The sequence below is a fragment of the Salvia hispanica genome, chromosome 2 (genome assembly GCF_023119035.1).
Source record: "Salvia hispanica cultivar TCC Black 2014 chromosome 2, UniMelb_Shisp_WGS_1.0, whole genome shotgun sequence".
Classification (NCBI taxonomy): domain Eukaryota; kingdom Viridiplantae; phylum Streptophyta; class Magnoliopsida; order Lamiales; family Lamiaceae; genus Salvia; species Salvia hispanica.
In genome coordinates, this window is record NC_062966.1 from 5,233,231 (window position 1) to 5,247,720 (window position 14,490).

General features: G+C 33.1%; 1 protein-coding gene across 1 annotated transcript; it reads right to left on the bottom strand.

Annotated features, from left to right (window-relative positions):
- Positions 1 to 3,375: 3,375 nt before the first annotated feature.
- LOC125203446 (laccase-4-like) lies at positions 3,376 to 6,082 on the bottom strand. Its single transcript, XM_048101789.1, has 6 exons — positions 5,922 to 6,082; positions 5,223 to 5,374; positions 4,905 to 5,149; positions 4,708 to 4,836; positions 3,709 to 4,638; positions 3,376 to 3,641 (listed from the first exon to the last, which is right to left on the bottom strand). The coding sequence occupies exons 1-6, from the start codon at positions 6,006 to 6,008 to the stop codon at positions 3,511 to 3,513; spliced, it is 1,674 nt and encodes a 557-aa protein (XP_047957746.1). The 5' UTR covers positions 6,009 to 6,082; the 3' UTR covers positions 3,376 to 3,510.
- Positions 6,083 to 14,490: the final 8,408 nt, after the last annotated feature.

Genomic DNA, 14,490 nt, shown 5'->3' on the forward strand with positions numbered 1-14,490 from the left:
AACAGGGGCAGTAGCTGCGCGAAGGACAGCAGCCATGCAGTGGTTCAGCGACGGCGGCGTCGGATTTGGTGGGCGAGCAGCAGCAGCAAACCGCAGCGGCGACTTTGCACTAGTCGTCGCGAATTTGGCGGCAGCTCTGTGTTGCCGAGAAAAGAGAAGGGGAGACAGAGGAGGCCGGAGGCTTCAACGGAATCGTGACTGCAGCAGCTCCTGCTGCGTCGCGACATTGGCGGCGGTGCTGCTGTGTTTTGCTGGCGACAGTCAGCGAAGGAGAAGAGAGATGGGATGTCAGCCGTGAATTCGTCGGAGACGACATGACATCGTTCTGGAAGAGGAGAAAGAGAGAAGGAGCACTACGTGAAGGCGTGATGGGAGATGTGATACTATGTTGAGTTCTGATTTTGGGAGCTTCAAATCTTGGAATTTCACGTATGGTGAGGAAAAGAAGAAGTTAGGCCTTGTTTTATTTAATATATATTGGGCCTAATGAATTAATTTAAATATTTGGGCTTTCTGTTTTAATTAAGGATATGGATTGGAATTTATTTGGTTTGGGCCAAATTAATAAAATGTAAGATTGGCCCGGAGTAGATTAAATCAATGGGGGACTCGCACATGCTTTCCGAGAACGGAATGGAACACAAGTTAAGGCTTTAAACGAATGAGGTGGACTTTCTAACTAAAGTTTTACCGTGGGCTTTCGAACTAAAGTATTTTCAATAGCTTTCGTTTTAATATATTGATTCGAGCATCATTTTTATGTGACGAAATTTCCTCTTAAGTGCGATTGAGATTATTGTATTTATTTCAATGATGAGGTGAGATATGTGATTAATGTTTATGTGATACTATGTGTTGATTTATTGAGTGATATTATAAATTGCTCGACTTTGTGGATATAATATGAATTGATGCTCGACCTTGACTGAACAATGATTTATGTTTCAAATATGTCTTATGAGAAAAATGGAGTTTGCAAAGGGTATGTCATGCCATGTTTTTTTTTTTTTTAGAAATGTCTATCTGTTCATTTAGCAAGGGAGTTGTCCCTACTAGACCTATTGAAATCGAATTCGGGTCTGACTAGGGAGTGAATCCCTACTAAGGCTAATGTACACCATTGAGGATCGTGAGCCATCTTTTGGGTCGGCCGGTTTAGTGAATGAGTTTGTGGCCATACTCTCGTTTCACATGCTGTTGAGGTTGTTGATATTGAGGTTGTTGATGTTGAGGTTGTTGATATTGAGGTTGTTGATGTTGAGGTTGTTGAGATTGATGAGTTCGATGAGTTGATGATTGCTTAGTGGTGAGTGAGTCCCTACTATGAGTTTAATCAAATTCGGGTCCTAGAAAGGGTGCGTCCCTACTCGGACAAGTGTACACGATGAGGACTGTGAGTCATCGAATGGGTTGGTCAGTATCCGTGCTCGTGGAATGTGGCCACCTTACACGGCACTCTAAAGAATAGATATGACAGTTTCTTAAATAACTCAAGGAGAAATGGTTGTGTTTTTGAAATAATGAGGAAAAGGATTTGAGGATGAGTTGAAAGTTTGTGCTTGTAAAATATTTTTAGTGTCTCGTGCCTTTTCAAATTAAAACCCCGAGGGCACTCAATGGCGGCATGACATAACAGTTTTATAAAATTGTTTTGGCATATGTTCACTGAGTACATCAAGTACTCAGCCCTGCATTTGTTTCCCTATGTGCAGGTTGAGCTGTGAAGAGTGCGGTGGATGTTGAGCATAAAAGTGAAGAATGTCTATCAATTGTTCAGAATATGTTGCGTTTTCATACATAGCATTATTCTACTCTTGAAATGCTTCCGCTAAACGTTGTTTCATTTATCTTTTGATATCGTTGAATATTATTTCTTTCAATTGTTGAACTATTGAGATTGAACACTCTGATTTACAAGGTTGATTCATTTTTCGAGCCATTGATTGTTTCTCCTATTTCTTTCTCACTTCTTTAATCCTCCCCTAGTCGCGATTCAACTGTTTTTTCTATCCTTAGAAAATGTTGGCGTGACAACCACTTTACTTAAAATGCTTTAAAACTCGTGCCGCCAAGAAATGGGATATCGAATGACAAACGGAAGGAGTATATTTTTATTAAGGTCTTACTAAACGAACAGTTACTTGCACAGGTAGGGGAGTGATCAATTGCTAACTCATCATTTAATTTTTAACTATAACTAATTTAAGACCATAGGATTTTAGAAATCTTATGGTATACAATTTGCCATGTGTTATTTGTTTTTTATTTTTTAATATTAAAAAGATAATAGTAACTATCAAATTTAGGGTTTAGAAACATAATGTCAATACAGTATATGAAATACAACACAAAGACATGACAATGTGAATACAATTTCATATTGACATTGTACAAGCATTGTATTGACATATTATGTGTTGTGTATTGATATAAAGCTATTAACAAAATTTATGAAATTTTTTGAATTTTTGTTCAAATTTTGACATCGGAACATATGCAAGTGAGATCTCGTTAGAATTCTTATGAAATTATCTTTAATTTGATATACGTTGTGCGAAAAAATAATTCAAATCGAGAAAGTTATATGCGTTTTAAAGTTATGGGATATATTTCAAAAGTTAGTTACAACAAATTTGTTGTAAATTGATCCTAATACTCTCATTGACTTTTTTTTTATCGTATTGACATTACAGGGCTGATGATCTAGACCCTTTAGTTGAATATCTAATGACTACTCCCTCCGTCCCGCTTTAGGAGTCTCGGTTAATCAATTTTGGGCGTCCCGCTTTAGGAGTCCCGGTTGAGATAAATTAATAAAAAATGCCTACAAAGTGTTAAAAGTGGGTTCCAACATCCGCTACAACTAATAAAAAAATGTTAAAAGTGGGTCCCAACATCCACTATAACATTTATTTATTGGACACTCAATTAAAAATAGGTCCCAACATCCACTACAATATTTATTTATTACACACTCAAACACTTTTTTTTTAAAACATGTGTCCGACTCAACCGGGACTCCTAAAGCGGGACGGAGGGAGTATTATTTAATTATAGTTAGTAATATAATACTCCGAAAGGAGTAAATAGGTCTATGATATACTACAAACTTGACATGTGTTACGGTAACATCATTTTCCGATTTGATATGGCTTCAATTATTCCCTTGGCCCGCTAATTATTAACCATAAACATATATATTTTAGTAAATTGTGGTGTAGTGGATATATCAAGTTATGGCTAAAAACCTCGGGATATTATTATCGCTAAGAATGAACAAAGATTAAGAACTCTAATTTAAAATTTTCTAGTTTTGAGATTCAAAATACAGATTTGACATTAAACATTTCGTAAGTTGGTTACAGAAAATATAGATAATGACAACCACTATTCTTATTAATTTCAACTTGAGCAAAAGAAATTGACTCAAGTAACAAATAGACGAGCTTGACTCTCAATAACACACTCTGTTACTATATTAATCACTCAGTCCTCGAGCTTTAATAGTATTTAACATTTGGGCAAATCTTTAGGTGGCGGCAAAATGGAGTGATTTGGAGTCTTTCCATTGTCCACTAAAAATGCCATTTTTAGGCCCCATGTGGTGTGCACCTCCAAATGGCAATGCATAAACCATACCCCTGCAAATATATAAATATTTAAATTAGTGCTTTGATTCTTGCTAATCAAATATTTGCAATGACTTACCGGGATTATCTGCTCGAAATCTAATAGCTACCCATCCACCAGATGGAACTCCAATTGTGTTCCTCTCCACAGGATCAACCAGATTGAATTTCTGCGGATCTGTTTTGGCATTGAAATTGCCCAATCCCTTCCCTACCACGAAGAAATTGAATCCGTGCAGATGAATGGGGTGGTTTTCAGGGGCAATGATGCCCGTGTCCTGCAAAACAACTTCAACGGTGGAGTTGTACGCGAGCCGATACACCTTTGTGCCACTGGTTGTGGCCATATTCGCCGGCGGAGCGCCAGTGTAGTTGTAAGGTGTTGGCGGGTTTCCCGGGAAGTCGGCGGTGAAGACACCCTTGATGTTGAAGACATGCGCCTGCAGCAGAGCGGTCGTGGGCATCACGAACGTGACATTGTTCACGCTCGCCACTACTCTGCTGCCGTTCCCTGCTTTGCAGGTCGGGCACGGGTTGAGCCCGAGCCCCACTGCGAAGAGCAGGGAGTGGTCCACCTTTTGTGGAACATTGGCTGGGAATTGCTTTGAGTTCAGGCTCCGGAGGGAGTTGGAGAAGCTGTTGGCAACAGGGGTGGCGTTCCGTGCTGGCAGGGTGGTGAAGGTGGTGGGGGAAGAGGCTAGGGTGCCGGAGTAGTGGAGCGTGGCGGTGGCCGTCATGTTGTCCACTGCCACGATGAGGGTGTCCATGAAGGGGGACGCCGCTACCAGGTACTTTCCGGCCCCTTGATCAGCTGAGACGATCACGTTGGTTGTCTGCCCGGGGGCGATAAGGACAGTCTCTGTTTTGAAGGGTTTTACGTAGGTGGCGTCCACTTCGACCACCGTTAGTTTGTGGCCGGCGATTTTGAAGAAGAGCTCTTCGTTGAGTGCAGCGTTGATTAGGCGAAGCATGTAGGTTTTTCCGGGTGATACATTTAGTGAGAAACCACCTACAATTAGTTTTAAAATTAATTAAAGCGTTAGGTAATTGTTAATATTATTAATTAAAGTAATATAACCTGTTGCAGGGCAGTTTGAGACCGGGCCAGGATGGCCGTTGATAGTGTGAGCATCCGAGACATTAGGGGCCAGGCCTGATTTTATGGCCTCGTTGATGACGGCTTCAGTGTCGGATTTCCACCATTCCGCTGAAAAACCCGTCATCTTAGTTAGTTATGAAGTAATTACAAAAAAGGCTTGTGTGTAATTATATTACCCAAGACGACGACATGTTCGTGGTCGGGCTTAGGGAATGGGTAAGGGACCCCTCGTTTAGGCAAGATGACGATGGCGCCATGAACGGTGGACCTCAACCATAGAATGTGGGCGTGCCACAAAAGTGTGCCTCGCTGCCCAGTCACAGTGAAGTTGTACACATAGCTGTGACCGGGCTGGATCGGGCATTGTGTGATGTACGCGGGCCCATCAGCCCAGCCCGTTCGGAGTTGCCTAATTCCGTGCCTGCAACGCAGCCACCAATTAGTTTTCATTTCTCGCCAAAAAAACAAAATGTTGTTGAATAGGTGTTTTGTACCAATGGATGGAAACGTTGTACTGGACTCGGTTAATGACTCGGACGAGCACGGTGTCGTCTTCCCTAGCGTAGAGTGTCGGGCCGGGAAATTTTCCATTAACAGTGACGATGGATTTGGAAGAACATAGGCGAGATGTGTTCTTCATCATCACCTGCAGAATATAAATTTTGCAAATTGTGGGAGTTAGTTGTTTGCTTCTCAAGCGCTGTGTTGGAAATGTTGTCCCACCATCCATATTGGTTGGTATTGTAGGAGTACTTCTTAATTAGTACTCCCTCCGTCCCAGATAATTCGTCTCGGTTTTTTATTTCGGTCCGTCCCACATAATTTGTCCAATTTCACTTTTACCATTTTTGGTAGTGGACCCCATATTCCATTAACTCATTCCTACTCACATTTTATTATAAAACTAATATATAAAGGTAGGACCCACATTCCACTAACTTTTTCAACCCACTTTTCATTACAAATCTTAAAATTCATGCCCGGTCAAAGTGATCCGAATTATCCGGGACGGAGGGAGTAGTAAGGATAAAAAAGTAATGGGATTGAATAAAGATCTTAAGTAATGCATGGAAATTATTACCTAACATGAGAATATCTATTAGATGAAACGAAAGTAAGTAAGACAATTCAGATTCAGATTTTTTAAAAAAAGAAAGACATTAATCATGATGTAAGAAAACATGAAAACTCACATTGAACTGGTAGCGGCGAACAGCGCCTTCAACCATAAAAGGATACATGCATGCTACCACGATCAAAACACGAACCCAGAGATCCATCTTTTCTTTTTAGTTGATAAGAGAGAGAGATATTAGAATGTAAGAGAAGAATGATGTTTTGCTATGCAGTTGATATGTCTGTTGCATTCAGAGATGACTTCCCAACGCAACATTTTATAGCTGATTAGTGCCAAAGCTGCTTGCTGCCCTAACGTCGTTGTTCAAACGTTAGGTGAAACAATTAATTCTTCAAACATAAGCCTTCTTAGCCTAATCTGAGCTTTTTTAATTGTTACATAAAGTGCACAAGTCTTATTTTTATTGCTTTTTGCATCTAGTTTGTCGCGTAGTTTATTTATTAATCTCTACTTTTTGGTACTATATTCTTATGATATGGATTAATTAAGAGTGTTCCAACATTCATTATATCACTTTTTATATGCCAATTTGGGCACTGAGATCATTTCAGTTGCTTATTTGACGCAAATAAGAGAAAGGAATGGCTGCTTTGTGTTTAGTTTTGTTGGAAAAGAATGTTAAATACTAAAGAGAGGCAATTAATTAAAATAATTATTGTTAAACCATATTAATGTAAATCATAAAGGATTAGTTAAGTATCGTGTCTATGTAGAGATTGAGTTGGTCAATTTTTGTGATGATTATTAATCTTTAACAACCAATTGGTAGTGGAAATATTAATTTTATCAAACAAATATTAGGTGTATCTAAAACAAGTTAAAAATTATTAGCCAACTTATAGACGAAATGAAATGAATTAGGGAACATTGGTGGATCGACAGGTAAAAGTTGTGTTTGAATGGATGAAATTAATTACCCATAGTTATTGTTGGAGTACTAATCCAGGAATCATGACTGATTTGAGTAATTTGCCTGTTAAATTTTGGATTTTCAAAATATGACCAAATTATCAACATAATCGAGTAAAGGTATATGAGATCTGAAATTATTTTGACATATATATCCAATAGTATATGAATATGGTTATCTTTTTTCATTCCAGTTTTCGGTGAAAAAGACAAGCTTAACATGAGGCCATGAACTAAATAAGTTGAAGTACAATAAATTACACTCCTCAGAAAGCAACGGTCATTTTTCAACATGTATACGTAATAATTCATGGTTTTCCATTGTCCGCTCCATCCCATATAAATAGGTTAATTAGAGATGATACGAGTTTTAATGCATAATTGGTAGTCAATGAGAATGAGAAAAAAATACTCTATCCATCCCATAAACTTTGTCACACTTTGACCGAACACTGGTTTTAAGAAATGTAATGAAAAGTGAATTGAAAAATTGGTGGAATGTGGATCCTACTTTTATATACCAATTTTATACTCCCTCTGTCCCATAGTAAATGTCACACTTGGGAGATGGCATAAGATTAGATGTTATTTTGTGTGTTAAGTGGTGAGAGAAAATATAATTTTATAATTGATGTGAGAAGGAACCTTTTCTAAAAGAGGAAACGTGACATCTTTTGTGGGACAAACTAAAAAAGAAAGTGTAGCATCTACTATTGGACGGAGGGAGTAATAAAATATGAGTGGAGAAGAGTTAGTGGAATATGGGGTCTACTACCAAAGATGATAAAAAGTGAAATGTGACAAAGTTTGTAGGACGTACGGAACGGAAAAATGTGACAAACTTTCAGGAATAGACGAAGTAGTTAAAATAATGTAGTGGATGGTGAAACCCATAAAAACAAAATCAAAATAAAAGATAAAAAAATATTATAAATGGATATGGATTATTTGTACGGGGTCAAAAAAAAATGGATATTCGGCATATTCTATTTGATGGAAGGCGTATAATATTTCACAATTCACATATCTCATCATTAATTTCATCATCGTGTTTTACGAGCAACATTACAATTATATACTATTAGTTTTGTATATTTTCTCTATTTGTTTGTCTTTTAGATTTTGATTTCCTACCTTCTTAGCAACAATCCAATTTGAACTCTTCTTAGTCTTTTGATAATTTGGTGTTTCTATTAGAAGACCTCAATGCATCTCTTTCTATTAACAACACGTGTTCCTTTAAACTAAAATGACATATACGATCTGTTTTATTTTTATTTTTATTTTTATGGGGAGGAGGGGGTATATAAAAACATGATCCACATTTTGTTAATTTTTTAATTCATTTTTCATTAGATTTGTTAAAATTCGGATTGAGTCAAACAAACTCAATTAATCATGGACAGAGGGAGTATTGGGCATGATAATACACTCAATTACCACAGAACGGAGGGAGTACTCCCTCCAAAGAATATATATTTTTGGGTTTAGCACGAGTTTTAATGTAAAATTAGTAAAATAATTAAAGTATTGTTAGTGGAGAATGAGTTTCACCTCATTAAAAAAGGACTTTTTAAAATTAGAAAGTGTATATGTTTATGGGACTGAGTAAAAAAGGAAAGAGTACATATTTTTATAGGACGAAATGAGTAATAAAATAAAATAAAAGACAAAAGTTTTAATATCTTAATAATCTCCTCATACACCAATATATTGTTGGCATGTAATTATTCTTTAAAAATTTGAAAATAAAAGAGTAAAACATAAAGCCATTCAGTGTATTAAATTCCCAATTCCCAATTCCCATTCAAAACGTGAAGAATTTCACGCCTGAACCCTAATTCTCCAAGTACAACCAAAAAGGATCTCCAAGTTTAAACTTTTCCAATTCCCACATTCATTATTCTCGAACGTCTTTTGTCTGGATAAGTTTAGCTCCAGTGAATTTATGTTCACTATTTATATGGAATATTTATATTTGATTTGCCGGCTCATTTAAAAGTCATTTAAAACCTATTGTTATAAGAGTAGTGATTTAGAGACATAATGTCTCCAAGCCATAATAACATTGTGACTAATTTACCCTAACATTAAAGTATTAAATAGATATAATTAAGGAAAATTTAACCAAATTAATTATTCTTATCTAAATGCATATATGTTAATTGGAGATAAACTTAATCATGCAACTAGAGTAATGAATTTAAAATTTTTTCAATCAAAACCATTCTTGTCGTGTAAATTTTTAAAACAAATAATTAAAAAATCAATAATTTAGATTACCAGTATTAATTAACACACTACATAACTAAATTATTATATTTAATTGTAAAATAATTTGATTACTTAAATAGCATTATATGCTTTTTCAAATAGATTTTACGTTGTGCTATTCTTTCATAACTTATTTTTTTCCTTAAATTTTCTGAAACATTTTGTCAATTTAGTAACAATGAAATCATTTATTTAATAGTATATGAAAAAATATGTAAAAATTAAACATTTATCTTATTCAGATTGGTTTATATAATAAAATAATATAATATTTTTTTCATTATCTTTTCAATTTTTTTGTTATTTTTCTTTGCTTTTAACTAAATTTAATATTTTTTATTTAATTAAGCTAGGGCGTCTAATATTTTAATATAACTATATAGTTTTAAAATATTAAATAGATGAGTTAAGAAAATACAATTAATTTTTGTTCAGATTCAAATCTATCATTTTAAATGTTAAAAATCAAAGAAATTATTAATTTAATACAAAAATAATTGGATGAATCTACTTTTCTCATTTTAGATTATTTTAATATACCACATGTCAACTACTACTAATTGATTAATAATTAAAAGTAATAAGAATCATAAACTCTGCTAATATTATAAGATAGTGCGGAGTATTATTTGTTTAGAGTTAGGAATTCTAATATTTGCATAAAAAAGAGAGAGGGAATATTAAATATGTAGCTTTAAAATGTTAAATATATAAGTTAAGAACATGTGTTTATATTTTTAATCGAATTGTAATATTTTTTTAAAATAATAAAATTTTGGAATGTAAAAAATTAATACTATCAAACTTATGAAAATTTTAAAATCAAAACCACATACTCAATTAGTATTAACACGTTATAGATGAAATTTTACTTTGTTTCATGATATAGTGAATTTAGTTAAAAACTTTAATATTTTATTAAAAAAAAAGAGAAAATATGAACTATAACATTAAAATATTAAAGAATTGTGCAACGAGCTATAAAAAAGAAAATATTATTTATATATATTTAAATATTAAATATAGTTGAGTTAAGAACATACATATAATTTTTTTAATTGAGATTATGCGTACGTTCCAAAAATTAAGAATTAAGAAACTGAAATTTTGGATAAAAAATTAAAATTAAAATTATGAATTTCTTAAAATCAGAACTGTAAACTTAATGAATACTATATCCTATATTAAATTTTAATTTATAGCATGCTACAGTTATTTGAGCTAAGATAATGGTTCATACAGACATATTTTAAATATTAATTACATATTTTAAAAATATTAATTAGATGAGCTATGACTTATTAGTATGAGATTATTTATTGATCACTGTTAAACATAATCTTTCAAAAATTATAAATTAAAGAAATTATAATTTTGTAAAATAAAGAATTAAACTTAAAATCATAAACACTAGACTCAATTAGCATTCGTACACCATGTATCAAATTTAATTTATTGCATGTTATAGTTAAATATTTTAATATATTTAAAATATAAAATAAATGATATAAGAACATATGATTTTATCGAGGTTCAACTGTAATGGTCCAAGATTTAAGAATTTAAAAAAATCAAAATAAAAAAATAAAAAATTAGAACTAGAGAATTCTTAAAATCAAAACCATATACTCACTTAATTAGTAGTATTAATATATAATATAGTATTATCAAATTTTAATGTGTTGGGTGTTATATTAAAGTGAGCTAAAAACTTTATTATTTTTTAAAGATTATTGTGAATAAAAAGTGATTAAAAAAATAAGTTTATCAATATTGAAGATTATAGTATTATAATTACAAAGTAATTATTTTTTGTCACATGTTATAGTAACTCTAAGTATTTACAGTTCAAAAATATTAGATAACTAATTATTTATATTTTATAGCGCTAATTATTTGTTCAAAATTATTTAAATTCACATTTATAAAGACTAATTCATTAAGAAGTCTGAAATTATTTGTTTGCTGATAAATCTTATTTTATTTGTAGACAAAATGTATACTAAATATATAAAGCTAATAAAATTAATATTTAAAATTTTAAAGAAATATCATTAAGTAAATGCATTAAAATGGGCATATATAAAAAAAGTTATCCAATCATGTTTTAAAAGATTAGATGATTGCAGCATGTTATTAAATGCATGCATCATCTATGCATAATCAAAATTTATATCCTTAAATAGGTGTATTTAGTAAACAAATTAATGTAGGGGTAATAAAGTACATATATAAAATATAAATTTAATTAAAAATATAATATAATATATACTTACCATTTTAAGCATTATGGCTTGGAGACATTATGTCTCCAAAACATTTTCCTTGTTATAATAGGGGTGGATGGATACAATATATATTTTACCGAAATAACCATACCGTATTCCTTACCGTAAATTCGGTATGCGAAAAAATCATATCTTTACCTTATAAAAATTTTCAGTATACCTTATTTTTGGTATGACGAATTTCCATACTGATACTGTACCTCATTTTCAGTATACTGTACTTTTCCGGTATACCTGATTTTCAACATCAATGAAAATAAAATATTTGGATTTATAGAATATTATTTACTCCCTCCGTCCCAAGATATTAGACCTCTTTCTTTTGGGCACAGTAATTTATGAAATAGTTGTTTAGTGGTGTAAGTGGAGTTGGTAGTATAGTAAATTTTTACTATAAATAGAAATGGTTCAAGTGTATTGGGACACCCCAAAGTGGAATAGGAGTCTAGTTGGGACGGAGGGAGTATATTTTGTAATTTAAAATTTATACTCCCTTCGTCCACAAAAAATAAGGCAACTGGTGTATGACACGAGTTTTAATGTAGAATTGGTAAACTAAGAGAGAAGGTAAAAAAGTAAGAGAGAAGGAGAAAAAATAGTAAGAGATAAGTAGTGTTAGTGTAACAGATAAATTTTAATTCTAATGGCATAAGTGGTAAATAAAATGATGTGTAGGGTTATTATTTTGTTGAAAACTTTCCATAAATGAATGTGCTCTATATTTTGTGGACGGCCAAAAATGGTAAATGTGTCCTATTTTTTATGGACGGAGGGAGTGTTAATATTATTATTCATAATTAAATTTATATTTCACAGTAGATTTTATAATTTAAAAATATATCTGTCCCACAATAACAGTAAAACTTTGTCATTTGGTCTGTCCCACAATAAGAGTCACATTTCATTACAATAAATGATATGTAGGCTTCACATTCCACTAACTCATTCACTCACATTTTATTATAAAATCTATATAAAAAAGTGAGTCTCATATTCCACTAACTTTTCCAACCTACTACACTATTCTTTACATTTCTTAAAACTTGTGTCCACAATAAGAGTGCCTCCTATTATGAGACGGAGGGAGTAAATTTATGTGTAATTATATTAATATTTTATAGTATATATCTTAATTCATGTTATATATCGAATTTCAATATGTCGCGGTATACATACCGTTACCTTACCGAAATCTTTCACTAAGGTATCATACCGTACCGAAAATCACGGCATACCAAAAAATTAAAATTTTTGGTATTTTTTTGATACGATAAGACCAATATTTTGGTAATTTTTCCCCTGTATGGAGTATTTTTTCTTCCTTCTATTTTCTAAGTTGAATGCATATAAAGAAAAGAATATATTAATGGATCGAAATATATGTAATAATATTAGTTCGCTGCTGTTCGAGAAGAAACAGAGGAAGTTCGAGGAACAGAGCATAAAATCGGTGAAAAATGCAAAATGAAGTGAAATCGATCAAAACCGTGAAATCAATCAAAATGGAGCAGAACTAAATTGTATACCTATCTGCGTGGGTAAATTGAATGGCAAGGGAGAAATGCTGAAAGCTCAATTATATCTATGCGTTGGCAATTGAACTTTAAACTTTTTTAAGATTGAATAAATAGTTGTACCTGCCATGGTTGAAAGAAATATCTAAATTCCATATGCTGTATTAAGCGTCCCACTCTGATGCACCTATTTATCTAGTGCTTATTTTTTTTTATTTAATAAAGAGGAAATATATTTTTTGGTCCACGAACTTGGTCAAACTCTCATTTTAAGTTCGTGAATTTTGAAAATATCATTTGAGATCCATCAACTATGAGTTAATATCAATTGAAGTACTTTATTACTATTTCCAAGTTTTCCTGACGAAAATACCTTCAATAACTTGAAGGATATATATTTTTAGAGTAAAGGACAAAATTGGTCCTGAACATATGATCATTTTACGTTTTCGGTCTTAAACATTATATTTTGGATTTTTTGGTCCTGGACATAGGGAAATTTGATCATTTTGGTCCTCCGTCAATATTTCCGTTAAAAACTAACGGTCAACGGGTTTAATCCAGATTTTGACCAAATTAGACTTTTAATTCTGAATTATTACTCCCTAATTAATTCCTTAATTATTTTAATAAATATTTATTTAAAATCAGAAATAAATAATATTAAAAAAAATAGAATTGCTCTTTCTTCTCCGTCCACTGCGACTCCTCCTTCTCCCCCCAAAACCCTTCCTCACCCTCGACACCTTACAAATCGGAGAGGAACTGCTACAACCCCTCCGGACCTCAGGCACACGCCTGTCTCCGCCGGTCCCCGTCTTCTCACCGCGTGAGCCACCATCCGCGGTTGTAGGGAGCTCGACAGACAATACCGCTGCTATCGCCTTTGACAGCAGTCTCTGCCGCTGCCACTGCTGTCTCCATTACGAACAGCGGTTGCTGTCTCCACCGCGAGCAGCCGCTGGTGCTGCTTTCCGGTCCAGTTCGGGCAGCCGCTGCCCGATGCTCGGCAGTCTCATTTTCGTTTCCCCCATTCCCCGAAGTTATTTCTTTTAAAACCTTGTCCCATTTAGTTCTATTTTTCCAATTGGATTATTCAACTATTGGCGGCAACTCTGTTCTTGAGATGGATTGTGGAGTCGGAGATGAGAGAGGTTTGTAAGGTGTCGAGGGTGAGGAAGGGTTTTGGGATAGAAGGAGGGGTCGCATAACTCTGTTCTTGAGATGGATTGTGGACGGAGAAGAAGAGCAATTCCATTTCTTTTTATTTTTTCATATTTTCTGAAATTTAAATGAATATTTATTAAAATACAGTAATTAGGTTTAAATAAATATTTATTAAAATAATTAGAGATTTAATTAAGGATAAAAAATCAGAATTAAAAGTCTAATTTGATCAAAATTGGGATTACACCCGTTGACCGTTAGTTTTTAACGGAAAAGTTAGTCCAGGACCAAAATCGTAAAATATCTATATGTTCAGGACCAAAAAATCCAAAAGATAAAGTTTAGGACCAAAATCGTAAAATGGTCATATGTTCAGGACCAATTTTGGCCTTTACTCATATTTTTAATATGGTCATATTTTTTTATAAATATTTTTACTATATATTTTTGATAAATTTTTTAAACCTAATTT

Coding starts and splice junctions, on each gene's coding strand:
- LOC125203446 (XM_048101789.1), bottom strand. CDS start 6,008: ATGGATCTCTGGGTTCGTGTTTTGATCGTGGTAGCATGCATGTATCCT. Junction 5,375..5,921: donor TTCGCCGCTACCAGTTCAAT/GTGAGTTTTCAT, acceptor TATATTCTGCAG/GTGATGATGAAGAACACATC. Junction 3,642..3,708: donor ATTTCGAGCAGATAATCCCG/GTAAGTCATTGC, acceptor ATATATTTGCAG/GGGTATGGTTTATGCATTGC.